The 18,398-nt window shown below is 42.9% G+C and overlaps 1 protein-coding gene and 1 pseudogene across 1 annotated transcript; both read left to right on the top strand.

Annotated features, from left to right (window-relative positions):
* The first annotated feature begins 13,855 nt into the window (after window positions 1-13,855).
* Window positions 13,856-14,314, top strand: LOC138905825 (uncharacterized). The gene has a single exon (XM_070194340.1). It carries the CDS (start codon window positions 13,856-13,858, stop codon window positions 14,312-14,314), a length of 459 nt encoding a protein of 152 aa, XP_070050441.1.
* A 2,249-nt stretch (window positions 14,315-16,563) lies between these two features.
* Window positions 16,564-18,146, top strand: LOC104093335 (ATP synthase gamma chain, chloroplastic-like; annotated as a pseudogene).
* The last annotated feature ends 252 nt before the right edge of the window (window positions 18,147-18,398 follow it).

The following is an 18,398-nucleotide window of genomic DNA, read 5'->3' as shown; positions in this document are numbered from 1 at the left end:
TGACGAGTTATACAGAACAATTCAGTTGATAATTTTCACAGTTAAGAGTAAACATGAGTAGAAGATCAGTTGCATAATTACCAATTTCAGCCAGACAAATTTCAGCTAAATGCAGCAACAAAGTGAATTAGATGAAACCTCACAGACACTGCCACTCAAACCCTCAATGACTCGACACTCGACTCTCAACCCTCAATGCACATGCTCAATAGGTACATGCGCTCATTGGGGGTGTTCAGACTCATGAGGGGCTCCTACAGCCCAAGCGCTATAATCTGCACGGACAACTCACGTTCCCAAGTATAAATATCTGGATCCGCACGGACAACTCATGTGATGCACGGACAACTCACGTGCTATAGTATAATATAAGGATCTGCATGGATAACTCACGTGCTATAGTATAATATCTCACAAACAGGCCATCGGCCTTACTCAGTCATGAACTTCTCTAGTCTCATAGCTCTCAATAAAGAAAGGGACAACAGCCCAAATCAGAGTATTACAGTATATCATACGGGAAAATAACAAAGACTGAGGTAATATGTACAAGAATCACTATGAATGAATATAACTACCATGAGCAGGAATATAGCCTAAGCATGATTTCTAACATGAAAGGCAGTCAAGTTCTAGTAGACAGGAATGCATATAAACACAAATAAAGGCAATTAGACTTCACAATCTCCCGGGACGGACCAAATCTCAATCCCATACGGCGTACACCCACACGCCCGTCACCTAGAATGGATGCCACCTCCAAACAGTCACATTATACCAAACTCCGAGTTTCATACCCTCAAGACCAGATTTAAAACTGTTACTTACCTCAATCCGAGCAACATCCTACTCCGCAATGCCTTTGCCTCTCAAATCAGCCTCCAAACGTCCCGAATCTAGCCACAAGTAATACAATATGATCAATATAGGCTAACGGAACCAATTCCACAAGAAAAATACCAAATTACAGCCAAAATACGAAATCGGCTCAAACCCGGCCCCCTGGCCCACGTCTCGAAATTCGACAAAAGTCATAAAACCCGAAAGCCCATTCACTCACGAGTCTAGTAATACTAAATTTACTAAAATTCGACAACAAAATCCCCTTCAAAACCTCAAAATTCCATCTCAAGAACTCTTCCACTTTTTCCCCAACTTTTCACCCCAAATCACAATTTAGATGATACAAATCAAGATATAAACATGGAATTTAACCAAAACCAAGTGAGAAACACTTACCCCAATCAACTCCGTGAAACTCCCTTCAAGAATCGCCCAAATCCGTGATCTCTAGCTCAAAATATGAAAATTGAGCTTAAATCCTCGATTTTTGAATTTAACACTGCTGCCCAGATTTCCTTCTTTACGAACGCAGAAGTACCCTCACGTTCGCGAAGCACACCTGCCTCTTCCAAAAATCTTTTCTACACGAATGCGATCTACCACTCGCGAACGCGAACCTTTACTGAACCTTCTCTTCGCGAACGCGACCTCACTCTCTCGAACGCGTAGACCAAATGAATGGGGTCCCCAGCTACCTCTTCTCTTCTTTGCGAACGCGTTACTCATCTCGCGTACGCGATGCACTCTACTCCTAAACCTTCGCGAACGCATCCCTTACTTCGCGAACGCGAAGAACAATTCTTCCTCAATTCTAGATACTCTTCGCGAACACGAGACTTACCTCGCGAACGCGTAAGAGGAAACCAGCAACAGCAAAAACCAGCAGACCAGTTATCTCTCAAAGGCCATAATTTGTCCATTAACCACCCAAAACTCACTCGAGACACTCGGGACCTCAACCAAACATACCAACACGTCCCATAACATCATACGAATTTAGTCGAACCTTTGAATCACTCAAAAAAACATCAAAACACCAAATTACCACCGGATTCAAGCCTAAGAACTTCTAAACTTTCGAATTCCACAAACGACGCTAAAACCTACCAAACCACGTCCGAATGACCTCAAATTTTGTACACAAGTCAGAAATGACACCACGAACCTACTCCAACTTCCGGAAATCCAATCCGACCCCGATATCAAAATTTCAACTGCCGAACAAAATCGCTAAAATTCTAACTTTCGCCAATTCAAGCCTAATTCTACCACGGACCTCCAAATCACATTTCGAACTCGCTCCTAAGTCCAAAAGCACCTAACGCAGCTAACGGAACCATAAAAATTCAAATCCGAGATCGTTTACACATAAGTCAATATCCGATTGACCTTTCCAACTTAAGCTTCTAATAAAGAGACTAAGTATCTCAATTCACTCCAAAACCACTCCGGACCCGAACCAACTAACCCGACATATCATAATATAGTTGAAGAACACAAAAAGAAGCAGAAATGGGGGAATGGGGCTATAACTCTCAGAATGACCGACCGGGTCGTTACATCCTCCCTCTCTTAAACAAACGTTCGTGCCCGAACGAGTCTAGAAACATATCTGGAGTCTCAAATAGGTGTGGATATCTGCTCCGCATCTCCCGCTCGGTCTCCCAGGTGGCCTCCTCCATAGGCTGACCTCTCCACTGCACCTTCATTGAAGCTATATCCTTTAACCTCAACTTCTGAACCTGCCGATCCAAAATGACCACCGGCTCCACATCATAAGTCATATCACCATCCAACTGAACCGTGATGAAATCCAAAACATGGGACGGATCGCAAATATATTTACGAAGCATAGAAACGTGAAACACCGGATGCACACTCGACAAGCTGGGTGGTAAGGCAAGCTTGTAAGCCATCTCCCGTATCCTCTAAAGCACCTCAAAAGGCCCAATAAACCGGGGGCTCAACTTGCCCCTCTTCCCAAACCTCATAACACCCTTCATGGATAATACCTTCAGCAAAACCTTCTCCCCAACCATGAAGGACACATCACGGACCTTTTTGTCCACGTAGCTCTTCTGCCTAGACTGCATCGTGCGAAGCCGCTCCTAAATCGATTTCACCTTGTCTAATGCATCCTGGACCAAGTTTGTACAAAAGAGCCTAGCCTAACCTATGAAGAAAACCACCCGGTCTCTGTTGCTCATACATAACCTGCTGATAGTTGAGACACCGAGCCACAAACCCAACTATATCCTTCTTCATCCGCCTCTACCGATAGTGCTGGCTCAAATCCCGGTACACCTTCGCGGCACCCGGATGGATGGAATACCGCGAGCTGTGGGCCGCCTCAAGAATCAACTCCCGGAGCCCATCTACATTAGGCATACATATCCAGCCTTGCATCCTCAACACGTAGTCATCTCCAATAGTCACATCCCTAGCATCACCTCGCTGAACCCTGTCCTGAAGAACGAGAAGGTGGGGGTCATCATATTGACGCTCCCTTATACGGTCATAAAGAGAAGACCTGGAGACCACACAAGCCAATACCTGACGCGGCTCCGAAATAACTAATCTGACAAGCTGGCCCGCTAAGGCCTGAACATCCAATGCCAAGGGTCTCTCTACTACTGGGAGATATGCTAAAATCCCCAAACTCTCCGCCCGGTGACTCAAAGCATCGGCCACCATATTGGCCTTCCCCGGATGGTACAAAATAGCAATATCGTAGTCCTTCAGAAGCTATAACCATCTCCGTTGATGCAAGTTAAGATCCTTCTGCTTAAACAGATGCTGCAAACTCTGGTGATCAGTATAGATCTCACAATGAACCCCATACAAATAATGACGCCAAATCTTCAAGGCGTGAACAATGGTTGCTAACTCAAGATCATGGACATGATAGTTCTTCTCATGGGTCTTCAACTGGCGTGAGGCATAGGCAATTACCCTACCCTCCTACATCAGAACACATCCAATACCTACCCTCGAGGCATCACAGTACACGGTGTAAGAACCTGAAGCTGATGACAGAAGTAACATTGGAGTTGTGGTCAAAGCAGTCTTGACCATCTGAAAGCTCTCCTCACACTCATCCGACCACCTAAATGGAGCACCCTTTTGGGTCAATTTGGTCAAGGGTGATGAAATAGATGAAAATCCCTCCACAAAGCGACGATAATAGCCTGCCAAACCAAGAAAGCTCCTAATCTCTATGGCTGAGGACAGTCTAGGCCAACTCTGCACCACCTCTATCTTCTTCGGATTCACCTGAATACCCTCACTGGACACCACGTGCCCTAAGAAGGATACTAAACCGAGCCAAAACTCACACTTGGAGAACTTTGCATTAAGCTTCTACTCTATCAATCTCTGTAACACAATCCTCAAGTGTTGGGCATGCTCCTCCTGGCTACGAGAGTACAGCAGGATATCATCAATGAATACAATAACAAACGAGTCCAAATAAGGTTGAAACACATTGTCCATCAAATGCATGAACGTTTTTGGGGAGTTAGTCAGCCCAAAAGACATCACAAGGAACTCATAATGGCCATATCGGGTCCTGAACATTGTCTTAAGAATATCCGCATCCCAAATCTTCAGTTGGTGATACCCTGACCTCAAATCAATCTTGGAGAACACCCTCGCCCCCTGAAGCTGGTCAAATAGATCATCAATACATGGCAAAGGATACTTGTTCTTGACTGTGACCTTGTTCAACTGCCTGTAGTCAATGCACATCCTCATAGAACCATCTTTCTTCTTTACAAATAGAACCGGCACACCCCAAGGTGACACGCTAGGCCGAATAAACCCCTTATCAAGGAGTTCCTGAAGTAGTTCTTTCAACTCCTTCAACTCCACCGGTGCCATACGATACGGTGGAATAGAAATGGGCTGAGTTGTCGGCACCAAATTAATACCAAAGTCAATATCCCTGTCAGGCGGCATGCCCGGCAGGTCTGCAGGAAACACATCCAGAAAGTCATGTACCACAGGAACAGAATCAATAGCAGGGACCTCTACACTAACTTTCCTCACAAAAGCCAAATAAGATAGGCAACCCTTCTCAACCATCCGTTGAGCCTTCAAGTATGAAATTACTCTACTGGGAACATAGTCTATAGAACCGCTCCACTCAACCCTCGGCAACCCTGGCATCGCCAACGTCACAGTCTTAGCGTGACAATCTAGAACAACATGACATAGATACAACCAATCCATACCCAATATCACATCAAAATCGACCATACTGAGCAGCAAAAGATCCACTCTGGTCTCCAGACCCCAAATGGTCATCACACATGACCGATATACACGGTCCACAATAATAGTATCACCCATAGGAGTAGATACATGAACATATAAAACTAAAGACTCACGAGGCATATCCAGAAAATGAGCGAAATACGAGGAAACATATGAATAAGTGGAACCAGAGTCAAATAATACAGAGGCATCTTTGTGACAAACTGAGACAATACCTGTAATCACAGCATCTGAAGAAATAGCATCTGGTCTAGTAGGGAGGGCATAGAAATGGCCTGGCCATCCCCTAATCTACCCCCTTCCCCTCTCGGGCGACCCTTAGCTGACTGGGCTCCACCCTTAGCTAACTGAGCTCCACCCCTGGCTGACTAGGCAGGTGGTGGAGGAACTGGTACTGGTGTCATCGGCCGAGTACTCCTATATGGAGTCCCACTCAATAGCTTAGGGCAATCTCTCATAATGTGACCAAAATCTTCGCACTCGAAACAACCCCTCCTCTAACGGAACTGCTGCTCCTTATGCCCAAAAGAACTGCTCGGGGATGTCTGAGCGAATGGGGCATGATGAGAACTCTGCACTGGTAGTGCACTGAATGATGACTGGCCCTGCTGATGACTGTGAGAACCATGGCCATACGCACCACAGTGAAATGGCCGAGCTGACTGAGCCTGTCTGAAATGACGACCTTTACCGTGCTGGAATTGACCCGCAGAAGGAGCATCGCTGAATCCACCCTGACCACGAGGCCTATTAGCCTCCCTCTCAACCCTCTCCTGACCGCGAACCATCTCAATCTGCCGAGCAATGTCGACAACCTCATCAAAGGTAGCAACACACACCCTCTCTCTGGTCATAAGCAATCGTAGCTGAAAAGTGAGACTATCTATAAACCTCATGATCCTCTCCCTATCTGTGGGAACCAACTAGATAGCATGACGGGCCAACTCCGAGAATCACATCTCATACTGCATCACAGACATATCACCCTGGCGAAGCTGCTCAAACTGTCTTCGCAACTCCTCTCTATGGAACTGAGGCACGAACTTCTCCAAAAATACCACGGAGAACTGCCGCCAAGTAAGGGTTGTTGCGCCAATAGTCCTACGCCTCTCGTAAGTCTCCCACCATCTGAGTGCAGCCTCAGAAAACTGAAAGGTAGTGAATGAGCCCCCACAAGTCTCTAGAATACCAGATGTACGGAGTATCCTCTAACACCTGTCCAAGAAGTCCTGGGCATCCTCTCTCTCTGTGCCACTGAAAGGTGGAGGATGGAGTCTCCCAACCCTCTCCAATATACGGTGATCATCCTTAGGCATACAGGAACCACATAATCCTGAGCAGCTACGACCGGCTGGGCTGGTGGTGCCCCTGGTGTCTGGAATCCCTGTACCACCTACTCTGGTGTGCGGGTAGCGGGAGTCTGAACACCTCCCCCGGCCTGAGAACTGGTTGCTGCGGTCGGAACAGAAACCACCTGAGCAAGACTGGTACACGCGGTCAGAATCTGAGTTAAGGCCTCCTGAAGGCCTGGAATCACAATAGGCATAGGTGGTGCATGAGTCGGTGCATCAACAACTAGAATCTGGTCCTGATCTGGGACAACTGGTGAATCTACAGGTACTTCCCCAGCTGTTGTGCGGGTTGCACCTCTTCCCCTACCACGGCCTCAACCGCGGCCTCGGGCTCTCACGGCCATGGCTGGTAGTACTGGTGGCTGGCCCTCCTAACCGGTAGCATGAGTCCTCACCATCTGTGAGAGAATGAAACAACGGGTGTTTAGTTACCAGAAGAGACAGATTTGCACTACAAGAATCCAAGAATTTGAAATTTTCCTAAGGGTTCTGCAGCTTCTCGAAGATAAGTACAGATGTCTCCGTACCGATCCGCAAGACTCTACTAACCCGCTCATGATTCGTGAGACCAATGTAACCGAGGCTTTGATACCAACTTGTCACAATCCAAATCCTAACCCATAGTCATGGCACCTATCGTGGTACTAGGTAAGCCGACCTTTCCAAAACACTTTCAAAATTTAACAGAAATAAATTACGACATTTAAAATAATCGAAATTTCCTCATAAATAAGGGGTAAACCCAAAAACAACATAACTGCGGAAAAAATAATAGCCCGACATCGGGTGTCACTAAGTCATGAGCGTCTAAGTATTTAAAATTATTATAGCCAATGTCTAAATATCAGTACTAAAACGGAAAGAAATGTGGAAGGAGTAACAAGGTCCTGTGGACACTGGCAGCTACCATACAGTCTCTGAAACTCAAACAAGCCTGGACTCAACAATCTTCGTGCTCAGACACACCTAGATCTGCACATGTAGTATAGGGTGTAGTATGATTACAACCAACTCAGCAAGTAACAGAAATAAATAAAGAATCGAGAAGTAGTGACGAGCTATACAGAACAATTCAGTTGATAATTTTCACATTTAAGAGTAAACATGAGTAGAAGATCAGTTGCATAATTACAAATTCCAGCCAGACAATTTTCAGCTAAATGCAACAACAAAGTGAATTAGATGAAACCTCATAGACACTGCCACTCAAACCCTCAATAACTCGACACTCAATTCTCAGCCCTTAATGCACACGCTCAATAGGTATTTACGCTCACTAGGGGTGTTCAGACTCATGAGGGGCTCCTACAGCCCAAGCGTTATAATCTGTACGGACAACTCACGTGCTGCACGAACAACTCACGTGCTGCACGGACAACTCACGTGCTATAGTATAATATAAGGATCTGCACGGACAACTCACGTATTGCACGGACAACTCGTGTGCTATAGTATAATATCTCACAAACAGGCCTTCAGCCTTACTCAGTCATGAACCTCTCTTGTCTCATTGCTCTCAATAAATTAAGAAAGGGAAAATGGCCCAAATCAAAGTGTTGTAGTATATCATACGGGAAAATAACAGAGAGTGAGGTAAATATGTACAAGAATCACTATGACTAAATATAACTTCCATGAGCAGGAATATAGCCTAAGCATGATTTCTAACATGAAAGGCAGTCAAGTTCTAGTAGAGAGGAATGCATATAAACACAAATAAAGGCTATTAGACTTCACAGTCTCCCGGGACGGACCAAGTCCCAATCCCTCACGGCGTACACCCACACGCCCGTCACCTAGCATGGGTGTCACCTCCAAACAGTCACATTATACCAAACTCCGGGTTTTATACCCTCACGACCAGATTTAAAACTATTACTTACCTCAATCCGAGCAAAATCCTACTCCGCAATGCCTTTTCCTCTCAAATCGGCCTCCAAATGTCCTGAATCTAGCCACAAGTAATACAATACGATCAATATAGGCTAAAGGAACCAATTCCACAAGAAAAATACCAAATTATAGCCAAAATCCGAAACCGGCTCAAACCCGGGCCCCCGGCCCATGTCTCGAAATCCGACAAAAGTCACAAAACCATAAAGGCCATTCACCCACGAGTCTACTCAAACCAAATTTATCAAAATCCGACAACAAAATTCCCTTCAAAATCTCAAAATTCCATCTCAAGAACTCTACCACTCTTTCCCCAAAACCAAGTGAGAAATACTTACCCCAATCAACTCCACAAAAATCCCTTCATGAATCACCCAAATCCGTGATCTCTAGCTCAAAATATGAAAAATGAGCTCAAACCCTCGATATTTGAATTTAATACTGCTGCCCAGATTTCCTTCTTCGCGAACGCGGAAGTACCCTCGCGTTCGCGAAGCACAACTGCATGTGCCCAGAAATCCCTTCTATGTGAACGCGATCTACCACTCGCGAATGCGATCCTTTACTGAACCTTCTCTTCGCAAACGAGACCTCACCCTCACGAACGCGTAGACCAAATGAATGGGGTCCCCAGCTGCCTCTTCTCTTCTTCGCGAACGCTTTACTCATCTCGCGTCCGCGATGCACTCTACTCCTAAACCTTCGTGAATTCGAAGAACAATTCTTCCTCAATCTCCAGATACTCTTCGCGAACACGAGACCTACCTCGCGAACGCGTAAGAGGAAACCAGCAGACCAGCTATCTCTCAAAGGCCATAATTGGTCCGTTAACCACCCGAAACTCACTCGAGACCCTCGGGACCTCAACCAAACATACAAACAAGTCCCATAACATCATACGTACTTAGTCGAACCTTCGAACCACTCAAAACAATATCAAAACACCAAATTACCCCCGGATTCAAGCCTAAGAACTTCTATACTTTCGAATTCCACAAACGACGCCGAAACCTACCAAACCATGTCCGAATGACCTCAAATTTTGTACACAACTCAAAAATGACACCACAAACCTACTCCAACTTCCGTAAATCCAATCTGACCCTGATATCAAAATTTCCACTGCCGGCCAATATCGCCAAAATTCTAACTTTCGCCAATTCAAGCCTAATTCTACCACGGACCTCCAAATCATATTCCAAATGCGCTCATAAGTCCAAAATCACCTAACGGAGCTAACGGAACCATCAAAATTCAAATCCGAGATCGCTTACACATAATTCAATATCCGGTTGACTTTTCTAACTTAAGCTTCTAATAAAGAGACTAAGTGACTCAATTCACTCTGAAACCACTCCGGACCCGAACCAACTAACCCGGCATATCATAATAGAGTTGAAGAACACAAAAAGAAGCAGAAATGGGGGAACGGTGCTATAACTCTCGAAATGACCGGCCGGGTCGTTACAGTAGTTAACCCTTTTTGAGCCTGTAATCTTGTTTGTTTGGCAACCATATTATAAGTATTACCCATTTGTTTGAATTGACCATCTATTTGAACCTTGTACCTCTCGTGAGCACTTGAAATTGTTATGAACTTTGTAAAATTTGAAGTGTGGGATGGTTGATTTAGCTTTTGAGTGGAACTAATTAAATAAGGAGAAAGGTGCATTACATTGAAAAAAATAAGAGCCACTTGAATTGAAAAAATAAAAAATAAAAAAAGTATTTATATTGTCGTGAAGAAAGGATATTCATTGATAGTGGTAATTCTTAATGTAATTGTGCTTAAAGAAGTAGCGGGTTTATGTATATTGATGTGAAGGTGGAGGTATGGTTTGACATAAGTGTGGGATTTTGAACAATGAATTGTATGTATTAAAGTGCTTAGGGAGGTGTAGTCACTCTTATATCCAAATGTATCATGCATATCCCACAGCCTACATTATAACCAGTTAAAGTCAATAAACTAGTACACTACGGGCAAGCCTATGGTACGTATTTTGTGGCATATGAATGTTGTTTCTATCTTGAGTTCCTAATTGTTCTTAAATTTCATTGTATGTAGAACTACTCTCTATTGTTGTGTGAGGGCACCTGATTCATGAAGGAAAGTTAATGCTTGAACTCTATGTTACAGTAAGTGAGCGGGTTATATAAATGTGTGGTGCTTTTGAGTTAATTCTTGAGGCGAGGATGTTACGGTATTGTGCTTATTTTGTTTTAAATATTCTTGGTGTGATGAGTTATTAGAGTTGTTGAAAAAAGGCCGTCTCTATATGAAGTGTAGTTTGATTACTCGAGGACGAGCAATGGTTTAAGTGTGGGGTGTTGATGGTAGGCTATAATCTTGTGTTTTAGTCAGTTATTGCACTCTAATTTACTGCACTTTATTCGTTTTGAGCTTTAATTGATAGTGTTCTGCACTTATTTTGTGTTTTATGCCTTGTAGGAGTGATTCCGAGATAGTTAGATGGTATGGAATGAATTCGAGTGATTTAGAGCTTTGAAGTCTGAGCAAAAACCCAAGGAATTAAGTTGGGATCGTGTTCGGGAGTCAAGGACCAAGTCTGGACGTCAAAACGCAAGAAAACTCTGTACTCTAAGAAATCCTCACTATCGCGGTGCGTGGGGCAGCACATGGGGCACCGCAGCTGTGCAATCCTCCGTTGCCTGTCAGAACTAGCTCTATGGATTTCCCCGATAATGCCCCGCATGGCGCGTCACCCCATGCGGCGCGCCTATGAAATTTTTACAGAGTGAAAACCCAATTTCGGCTAGGAGAAGGTGATTTCGTCTGGGCCCGACCCTAGTTGGTATAAATACATGAAAAAATGAAATTTTCTGGATTTGTGACACATATTCGACCTAAAGATGCTAAGGAGGAGTTGGAAGAACACAAGCACAAGAATTTCATCATTCCTTCCTCACTCAACACCCGAGTTTGGATCGAACTTATGTTTTCCTATACTTTTATTATATTTGTGATAAATTGCTCCATGTCTATAGAGTAGTTCTCTTTAGGGTTTAATGGATTTGGTGTATTGATAATTGTTTGTGGATTAAAGCTCTAGTTTTATGTATTGAAGCATTTTTGGATGATTTAATTATTGCATCTATAATCACGTGTTCATGTAATCGAGAGAGGCATAACTTGTGATATCTTTGCATTATATTATTGGTTGAGTTCATTAATTCTTCTTAGTAATCGCAAGAGGATGGTTGAATAATTGATTAAACCTAGTTAGGATGATAATCAAGAGAGGTTCTCCTAAAGACCAATCCACTACTCATTCTTGCATATCTTCACGTGCTTAAATTAGTTCATCTTGTGAGGTTAACACTTAATCGAGAGAGGAGTTTTGCCTAACGTTTGAACTGATAATTGAGTGAATTCGAGAGACTCACTTGAATATTAGAAGTGACTTATCTAGAGTTAGATCCCAAATAATTATCTTGCACCTATCCTATCAAACCCCTATCTTCTCCCACTGATAACCTTCTTTGCTTATTCCTTGCTTCGATTGTCATTAGTCAATAGCTTTAGATTCTTAGTTAATTTTAGTTAGACATCTTATAAATCTCAATTGTTGATTCTCCTGGATAGCAACCAAGCTAGAAACGTGCGAATATTATTTAAATTCAATCCCCGTGGATACGATATTATACTAATCAATATGGATTATCGGGCCTTAAATAAAATCACTGTGAAGAATAAATACCCTATCCTACTAATGGAAGACTTGTTCGATAGACTGGGTGGTGCTACAGTGTTCGCCAAAATACACTTGAATACAGGTTACTAGAAAGTCCAAATTGCTGAGGGAGACGAACACAAGATGATATGTGTGACAAGATATGGGTCGTACAACTTCCTAGACATGCCATTCGGCTTGACTAATGCCCCCGCCACATTTTGCACCCCGATGAACCAAGTCTTCCGGGAGTACATTGACGAATTCGTAGTGGTCTACTTGGACGACATCGTGGTATATAGAAAAACATTGAAGGAACACTTGAAGCACCTGCGGAAGGTCTTAGCCTGACTGCGGGAGAACGAACTATATGTGAAGCTATCCAAGTGCTCCTTCGCCCAAAAATATATTGACTCCCTCGGACATGTCATCGAGGAAGGGCGAATCAAGATGGACCAACAGAAGATTAAGGCTGTCATAGATTGGTCGCCACCCAAGGATATTCAGGCCTTGAGAGTGTTCCTTGGCCTGTGCAACTTCTATCAATGATTTGTGAAACATTACTCCCTCATTGTAGTGTCGTTGACAGAACTTCTAAAGAAAGTCATGCCTTGGGATTGGAGTCCCAGGCGAGCGGAGGCCTTCAACGCATTGAAAGCGGCTATGTCTAGTAAGTAGCCCCGTCTTGGCCCTTCCTGATTTGGGCAAGCCAGTCAAAGTACAAACAGATGCCTCTAACTATGCTCTAGGCGAAGTCTTGCTACAGGAGGGGCATCCAATTGCATATGAGAGCTAAAAGTTGAAGGATGCAGAACGGTGCTACGCTGCTCACGAAAATGAATTATTGGATGTCGTCCACCACTGCTTATGCCTTTGGAGGCACTATGTGCTGGGAACCCCGTTCGTAGTCAAGACGGACAACACAGTTGTTATTCATTTCATGACCCAGCCAAAGCTGAATGGCCGACATGCCAGGTGGCAGGAACTCCTAGAGAAATTTCACTTCAACCTGGAGTACCGATGTGGGAAGACCAACGAAGTTGATGATGAGCTTAGTCGGAGAGCTGATCTAGTATCGGTGTGCCTACTCGCCACCCTAAAGGGGAGCAAAGTGGCCACCACTATAAAAAATCAGATATAGGATCTACTCATCAAGGATCCTGCTGCACAGTATTTGGTCGATTTGATAGGACAGGTCAAGACTCGCCAGTTCTACATGGAAGATGGGTTCCTGAAGGTGAAAGGGAACCAACTTTATGTTCTTAAAGGAGGAGATATGCGAAGGACTCTTCTGATGGAATTCCATGATACTTTGTGGGTCGGCCACACAGGCGAAGAACGCACCATTGCATTGTTGCGATGTGCTTATTATTGGCAGCAAATGGCTGATAACGTTGCACATTATATGAAGACCTGCCTAGAATGCCATAAAGACAAGTCGGACTGCTTGACACAAGTGGGACTTTTGGAGCGATTGCCTGTTCCAAAGAGACCTTGGAAAAGCGTGTCACTGGATTTCATTACCGGATTACCCAAAGTCGGAGATCTTACAACTATCTTGGTTGTGGTGGATCGGTTTTCCAAATATGCTACATTTATAGCAGCCCCAAAATATATATTAGTAAAAGATACAACTCAGCTCCTCTTCTCCATGTTGTCAAATATTGGGGCCTGTCGAAAGGCATCGTTAGTGATCAGGACTCTCGCTTCACTAGCAACCTTTGGACTCAGCTCTTTAAGTGCCTCGGGTCCAAGTTGAGCCACAATTCAAGTTTTCATCCGCAATATAATGGACAGATGGAGCGGTTCAATATCATGCTGGAGAAATACCTCTGCCACTTTGTTACCGGATCGCAGACGAACTGGGTGAAGCTTCTGGATACTGCTCAACTGTGTTTCAATCCACAAAAGAGCTCTAGTACAAACAGAAGCGCTTTTGAAATTGTTACCGGACAGCAACCTCTACTCCCACACACTGTAAATTCCCTAAACATGTCGAAATCTCCTCGAGCTGCTAACTTCTCGAAGGAATGGAAGCAAAATTTGGAGATAGCGTGGAGCTATCTTGTCAAAGCCCAAAAGCGGATGAAAAAGCATGCTGATCAAAAGCATCTCTTTGTTGAATATCAAGTAGGAGACAAAGTGATGGTGAAAGTCCCAAAGCGATACTTGTTTGTAGGGGTCTGTGACCCATGCCTATTGCAAAAGTACATTGGACCCTTGTCCATTGAGAAGTGCATTGGGAAAGTTGCATAATGTGTAGATACCCCAGCATGGTGGAAGATTCATCCAGTCTTTCATGTTAGCCTTCTGAAACCTTTTCAGGAAGACATGAAGGATCCTTCGCGGAGCCAACTTATAATACCTAGTATTCGAGGCCCTAATTCAACCGGAGAAAGGCGTGTAGAAGTTATTCTTGATGATCGAGTGATTCATACTTCAAGGAAAGATCACCAAGAGTTCTTGGTGAAATGGCAGGGCTGTGATACAGAGGAAAATACTTGGGAGAGGAGAACAAACCTCAAAGCCTACAAGAGCCTGGTCCAAGATTATCTTGCAAGTAAGGCACCGAGGACGTCGTCAACTCAGGTGGGGGAGAATGTCATGGGCGGCTTTCCAGCCATGCCTCATAACCCCTTAGACGCGCCCCATAGCGTCCTGGTAAGCCTCCCAACACCTAGCGTCATGGAAGGCCCCGTGGTCTTGGCCGCACTAAGTGACAAGCGCGCATATGCCTATGTCGCCCCACCGACAGTCCTCGCCAGCGCCCAACCACAGGTAGATACTAACAGCATCGTGCACGTAGACTCTGATGTTAAATATAATGTTTCTGCCAATGGACCCGCTTCTACCTTGTAGGAATCTAAGTCATTTCTATTGTAAATATAGAGTACTTTTATTTCATGTATTTCTATTATGTCTCTCTAGCTTAGTTATTTCAAGTCCTGTAACTTTGGGTTTTTTTAAAAGCATTATTATGGGGGATCACGCAAGCAAACAATTCTCTGTACTAGTGTCTCTCTCCCTCGACACCGTGTTGCCTTTCTATACTAGCTTTCATTAATGCAATCAAGGTTTCTTTCATTCTCAATTCTCTTTTTTGTTCTTTTAATAGCTCTTGACATTGATTTTTCCGTACGGCACAGTTGGCGGATAGTTATCGCACAGACTTGCTTAGCCTTACGTCACCCTTCCAAAACATCTTAGGAAGGCGCCGTGTAATATTACGCGTGACATCAATTGCCGTATTTTCTTCTCAACAAAGAAGCAAAATGATTAGAATCACCCAAGGGGAAAAGGTTTCACTACATAGTTTTGTTTTTTCAAATTATTCATACGGGAAAGGGATAAGAAAGGCCAGACGGATTATGAGATGGATAACTTTCACCAAGAAAGTAAAAATTCAGATAGTCAACCACTGGACTACTAATATTATCCATTTCACTAAGCAATTATTGGTAAGAAAGCTTGCTTTCCAAATGAAATCACTCACTGTCAGCCTGTCGGTGAACCCTGGATTATGTTTGCTAGGGATTATCAACGGTTCACTCTATATTTGGAGTTTCCTCGATTGTACTATATTCCACTGAATTCTTGACTATACTTTATACATAGTTACACATACAATCTGTGCATTTTGAAGTAAAAAGCCAACATTAATGCATTATGGTACACGACAATCGCTTGCATAACTGGCCGATGTAGTGGTTGAGTGAGTTCTCTTCACTCTTTCCAATCTTTTTAACACACTCAAAATCTCTACAAGTATGCAGACCAAATTTAATTCAGCTAATTCATTGACCTAAATTTCTTTTTAAATCTGTAGTTAATGATGATTAGTCATATGTCAAGTAAATTGAGGGAATTAACTGCTTAACCGACCAAATATAATTACATAAAAATTTAAAAAATAATTATGATAAAGCCCTCAAGAGGTAGCTAAATAGCTGTAAGAATTTGGAGTATTTGAGAATCACACATGCATTTCTGCATATTCCTTCAGTGAAAGCATAATGGGGTTTCAAGCATCTCTAACACACTATGCTGACCATATGAAATCTTCATCGTAGAATTTGCTTTTCAAATATTTGTTAAGAAAATCAAAATCCCACTTCCCAAATGTAAAACCAGAACGTTTTTATTCACAAACAGAATCTCTAACGGTCCTTATCCCAAAACCTCATCCAAATGCCCTTTCCCTCCACCTCTCAGTTCCTCCTTTCCTAGTCATCCAATACAACCAAAAACCAAGAATTCTACCATTGTGATAAGCAGGGGCGGAGCTAGCCCATCGAGTACGGGTTCGGCCGAACCTAGTCGCTTTGGTCCAATCTATATATTTATCTTAAAAATTCCATTGAATATGCACAAATTATTAATTTAGAACCCAGTAACTTAAAAGGATTAGAACTCTGAACTCATAAGCTGCTCCGCCCCTTGTGATAAGAATTAAAAAGAAAAGAAATAACCCCTAAACAAAAGCCAGCATACCTCCAATTCCCTCTTTCTTCTCCTTCTTCGGCTGGCCTATTGCTTCCCCATAGCCACCTTTTAATAGGAGCTAAGAAAATTGCTCATTTTGCCAAAACCATGTCCTGCTCAAATTTTACAATGTTGGTGTCCTCAAAACCATTTCTTTCCGACTCCTCTTCACTTTCTTTTCGCTCTTCTGTCATCCCTTTTCAGCTTCCTAACCAGAATTCAGCCCCTTCAACTCTCCTTCTAGATCATCATCTGTCACCCCAGTTCACTGTGGTCCTCGTGAGCTACGTGATCAGATTGATTTAAAAAAAATACCAAGAAAATTACTGAGGCAGTGAAACTTGTGGTTGCTGCTAAAGTCAGAAGAGCTTAAGAAGTTGTAGTGGGTGCTAGGCCTTTCTCTGAGACTTTGGTTGAGGTCCTTTACAATATCAATGAGCTACTTCAAACAGATGACATTGATGTTCCCCTCACCAAAGTGATACCTGACAAGAAAGTGGCTTTGGTTGTTGTCACTGGTGACCATGGACTTTGTGGTGGTTTTAACAACAATCTCATCAGAAAAGCTGAGGCCAGGATTAGGAATTTGGAAGCTCTTGGCCTTGACTACACTGTTATCAGTGTTAGAAAAAAGGGTAATTCTTATTTCATCCGCAGGCCTTACATTTCTGTAGATAAGTTTATTGAAGGTAGCAATCATCCCACTACTTAAGATGCTCAAGCCATTGCTGATGATGTTTTCTCACTTTTTGTGAGTGAAGAGGTTGACAAAGTTGAGCTTTTGTACACCAAGTTTGTCTCTTTAGTGAAATCTGATCCAGTGATTCACACCTTGCTTCCATTGTCACCAAAAGGAGAGATTTGTGACATCAACGGGCAATGTGTTGACGCTGCAGAAGAAGAGTTCTATAGGTTGACAAATTGACAGTGGAAAGAGATGTCGTGTGGATTAAGACAAGTGAATTTTCTCCAATCTTGCAATTTGAACAGGACCAGGTTCAGATTCTTGATGCCTTGTTTCCACTTTACTTAAACAGTCAAATCCTGAGGGCATTGCAGGAGTCATTAGCCCGTGAGCTTGCTGCTAGGATGAGTTCCATGAGTAGTGCAACAGATAATGCAGTTGAATTGAAGAAAAACCTATCTAGAGTGTACAACAGACAACATCAGGCAAAGATTACAAGAGATAGATGCCTTGGTTTAAGCACATTTTCTTATTCTCCCAATGATCGCGCTTCTCGCTTGGTACTCTTTTGTGGGTGATCAATGTCTCTTTAAAGACAATAATCAACCATAGAAAACTTTGATATTTTAATTCTCAAACTCTTACAAACATTGTGATCAAAATGAGAACGTTGTATATTTTGCAACATAAGGCAGGACCCAACTCATCTTTGTATCTCAATATTTATGATGTAAAAGATTCACTTCCTCTTCCTCATATGGGTTTACTAAGTAATAGTGTAAAATAGTACATATATTAGATCGTTCATTTCAATATACTACAATATCAAGTTCTTTATAAGATGGTACCCTCTATGCACCATGAAAAAGATTGGTTGCATGAATATATCACTCTTTATAGCAGAATACGTTGTTCTAATCAGTTAGTTATCTTTGAATGTCTCAAACTTTCATGGATTTTTGTCATTCTGAACGTTATTCATCAAGATGATCTGCTATGATTCTCAAAATGGACTTTAAGAAACCACTTGGAATGCTTGATCACAGAAGTAAAACATGTCATGTACACTTGAATGAAAACTAGCCAATTCCTGCATATTGTTTGATTTGCTTGTTGGAGAAGTAATAGAAGTTGGCTGGCATTAAACAGGTCAAAGATACATGATGTAACAGT

This window comes from Nicotiana tomentosiformis, chromosome 2, assembly GCF_000390325.3.
Source record: "Nicotiana tomentosiformis chromosome 2, ASM39032v3, whole genome shotgun sequence".
Classification (NCBI taxonomy): domain Eukaryota; kingdom Viridiplantae; phylum Streptophyta; class Magnoliopsida; order Solanales; family Solanaceae; genus Nicotiana; species Nicotiana tomentosiformis.
The sequence above is the reverse complement of the archived record's forward strand: the minus strand, read 5'-3'. Positions and strand labels throughout refer to the sequence as shown.

Coding starts and splice junctions, on each gene's coding strand:
- LOC138905825 (XM_070194340.1), top strand. CDS start 13,856: ATGGAGCGGTTCAATATCATGCTGGAGAAATACCTCTGCCACTTTGTT.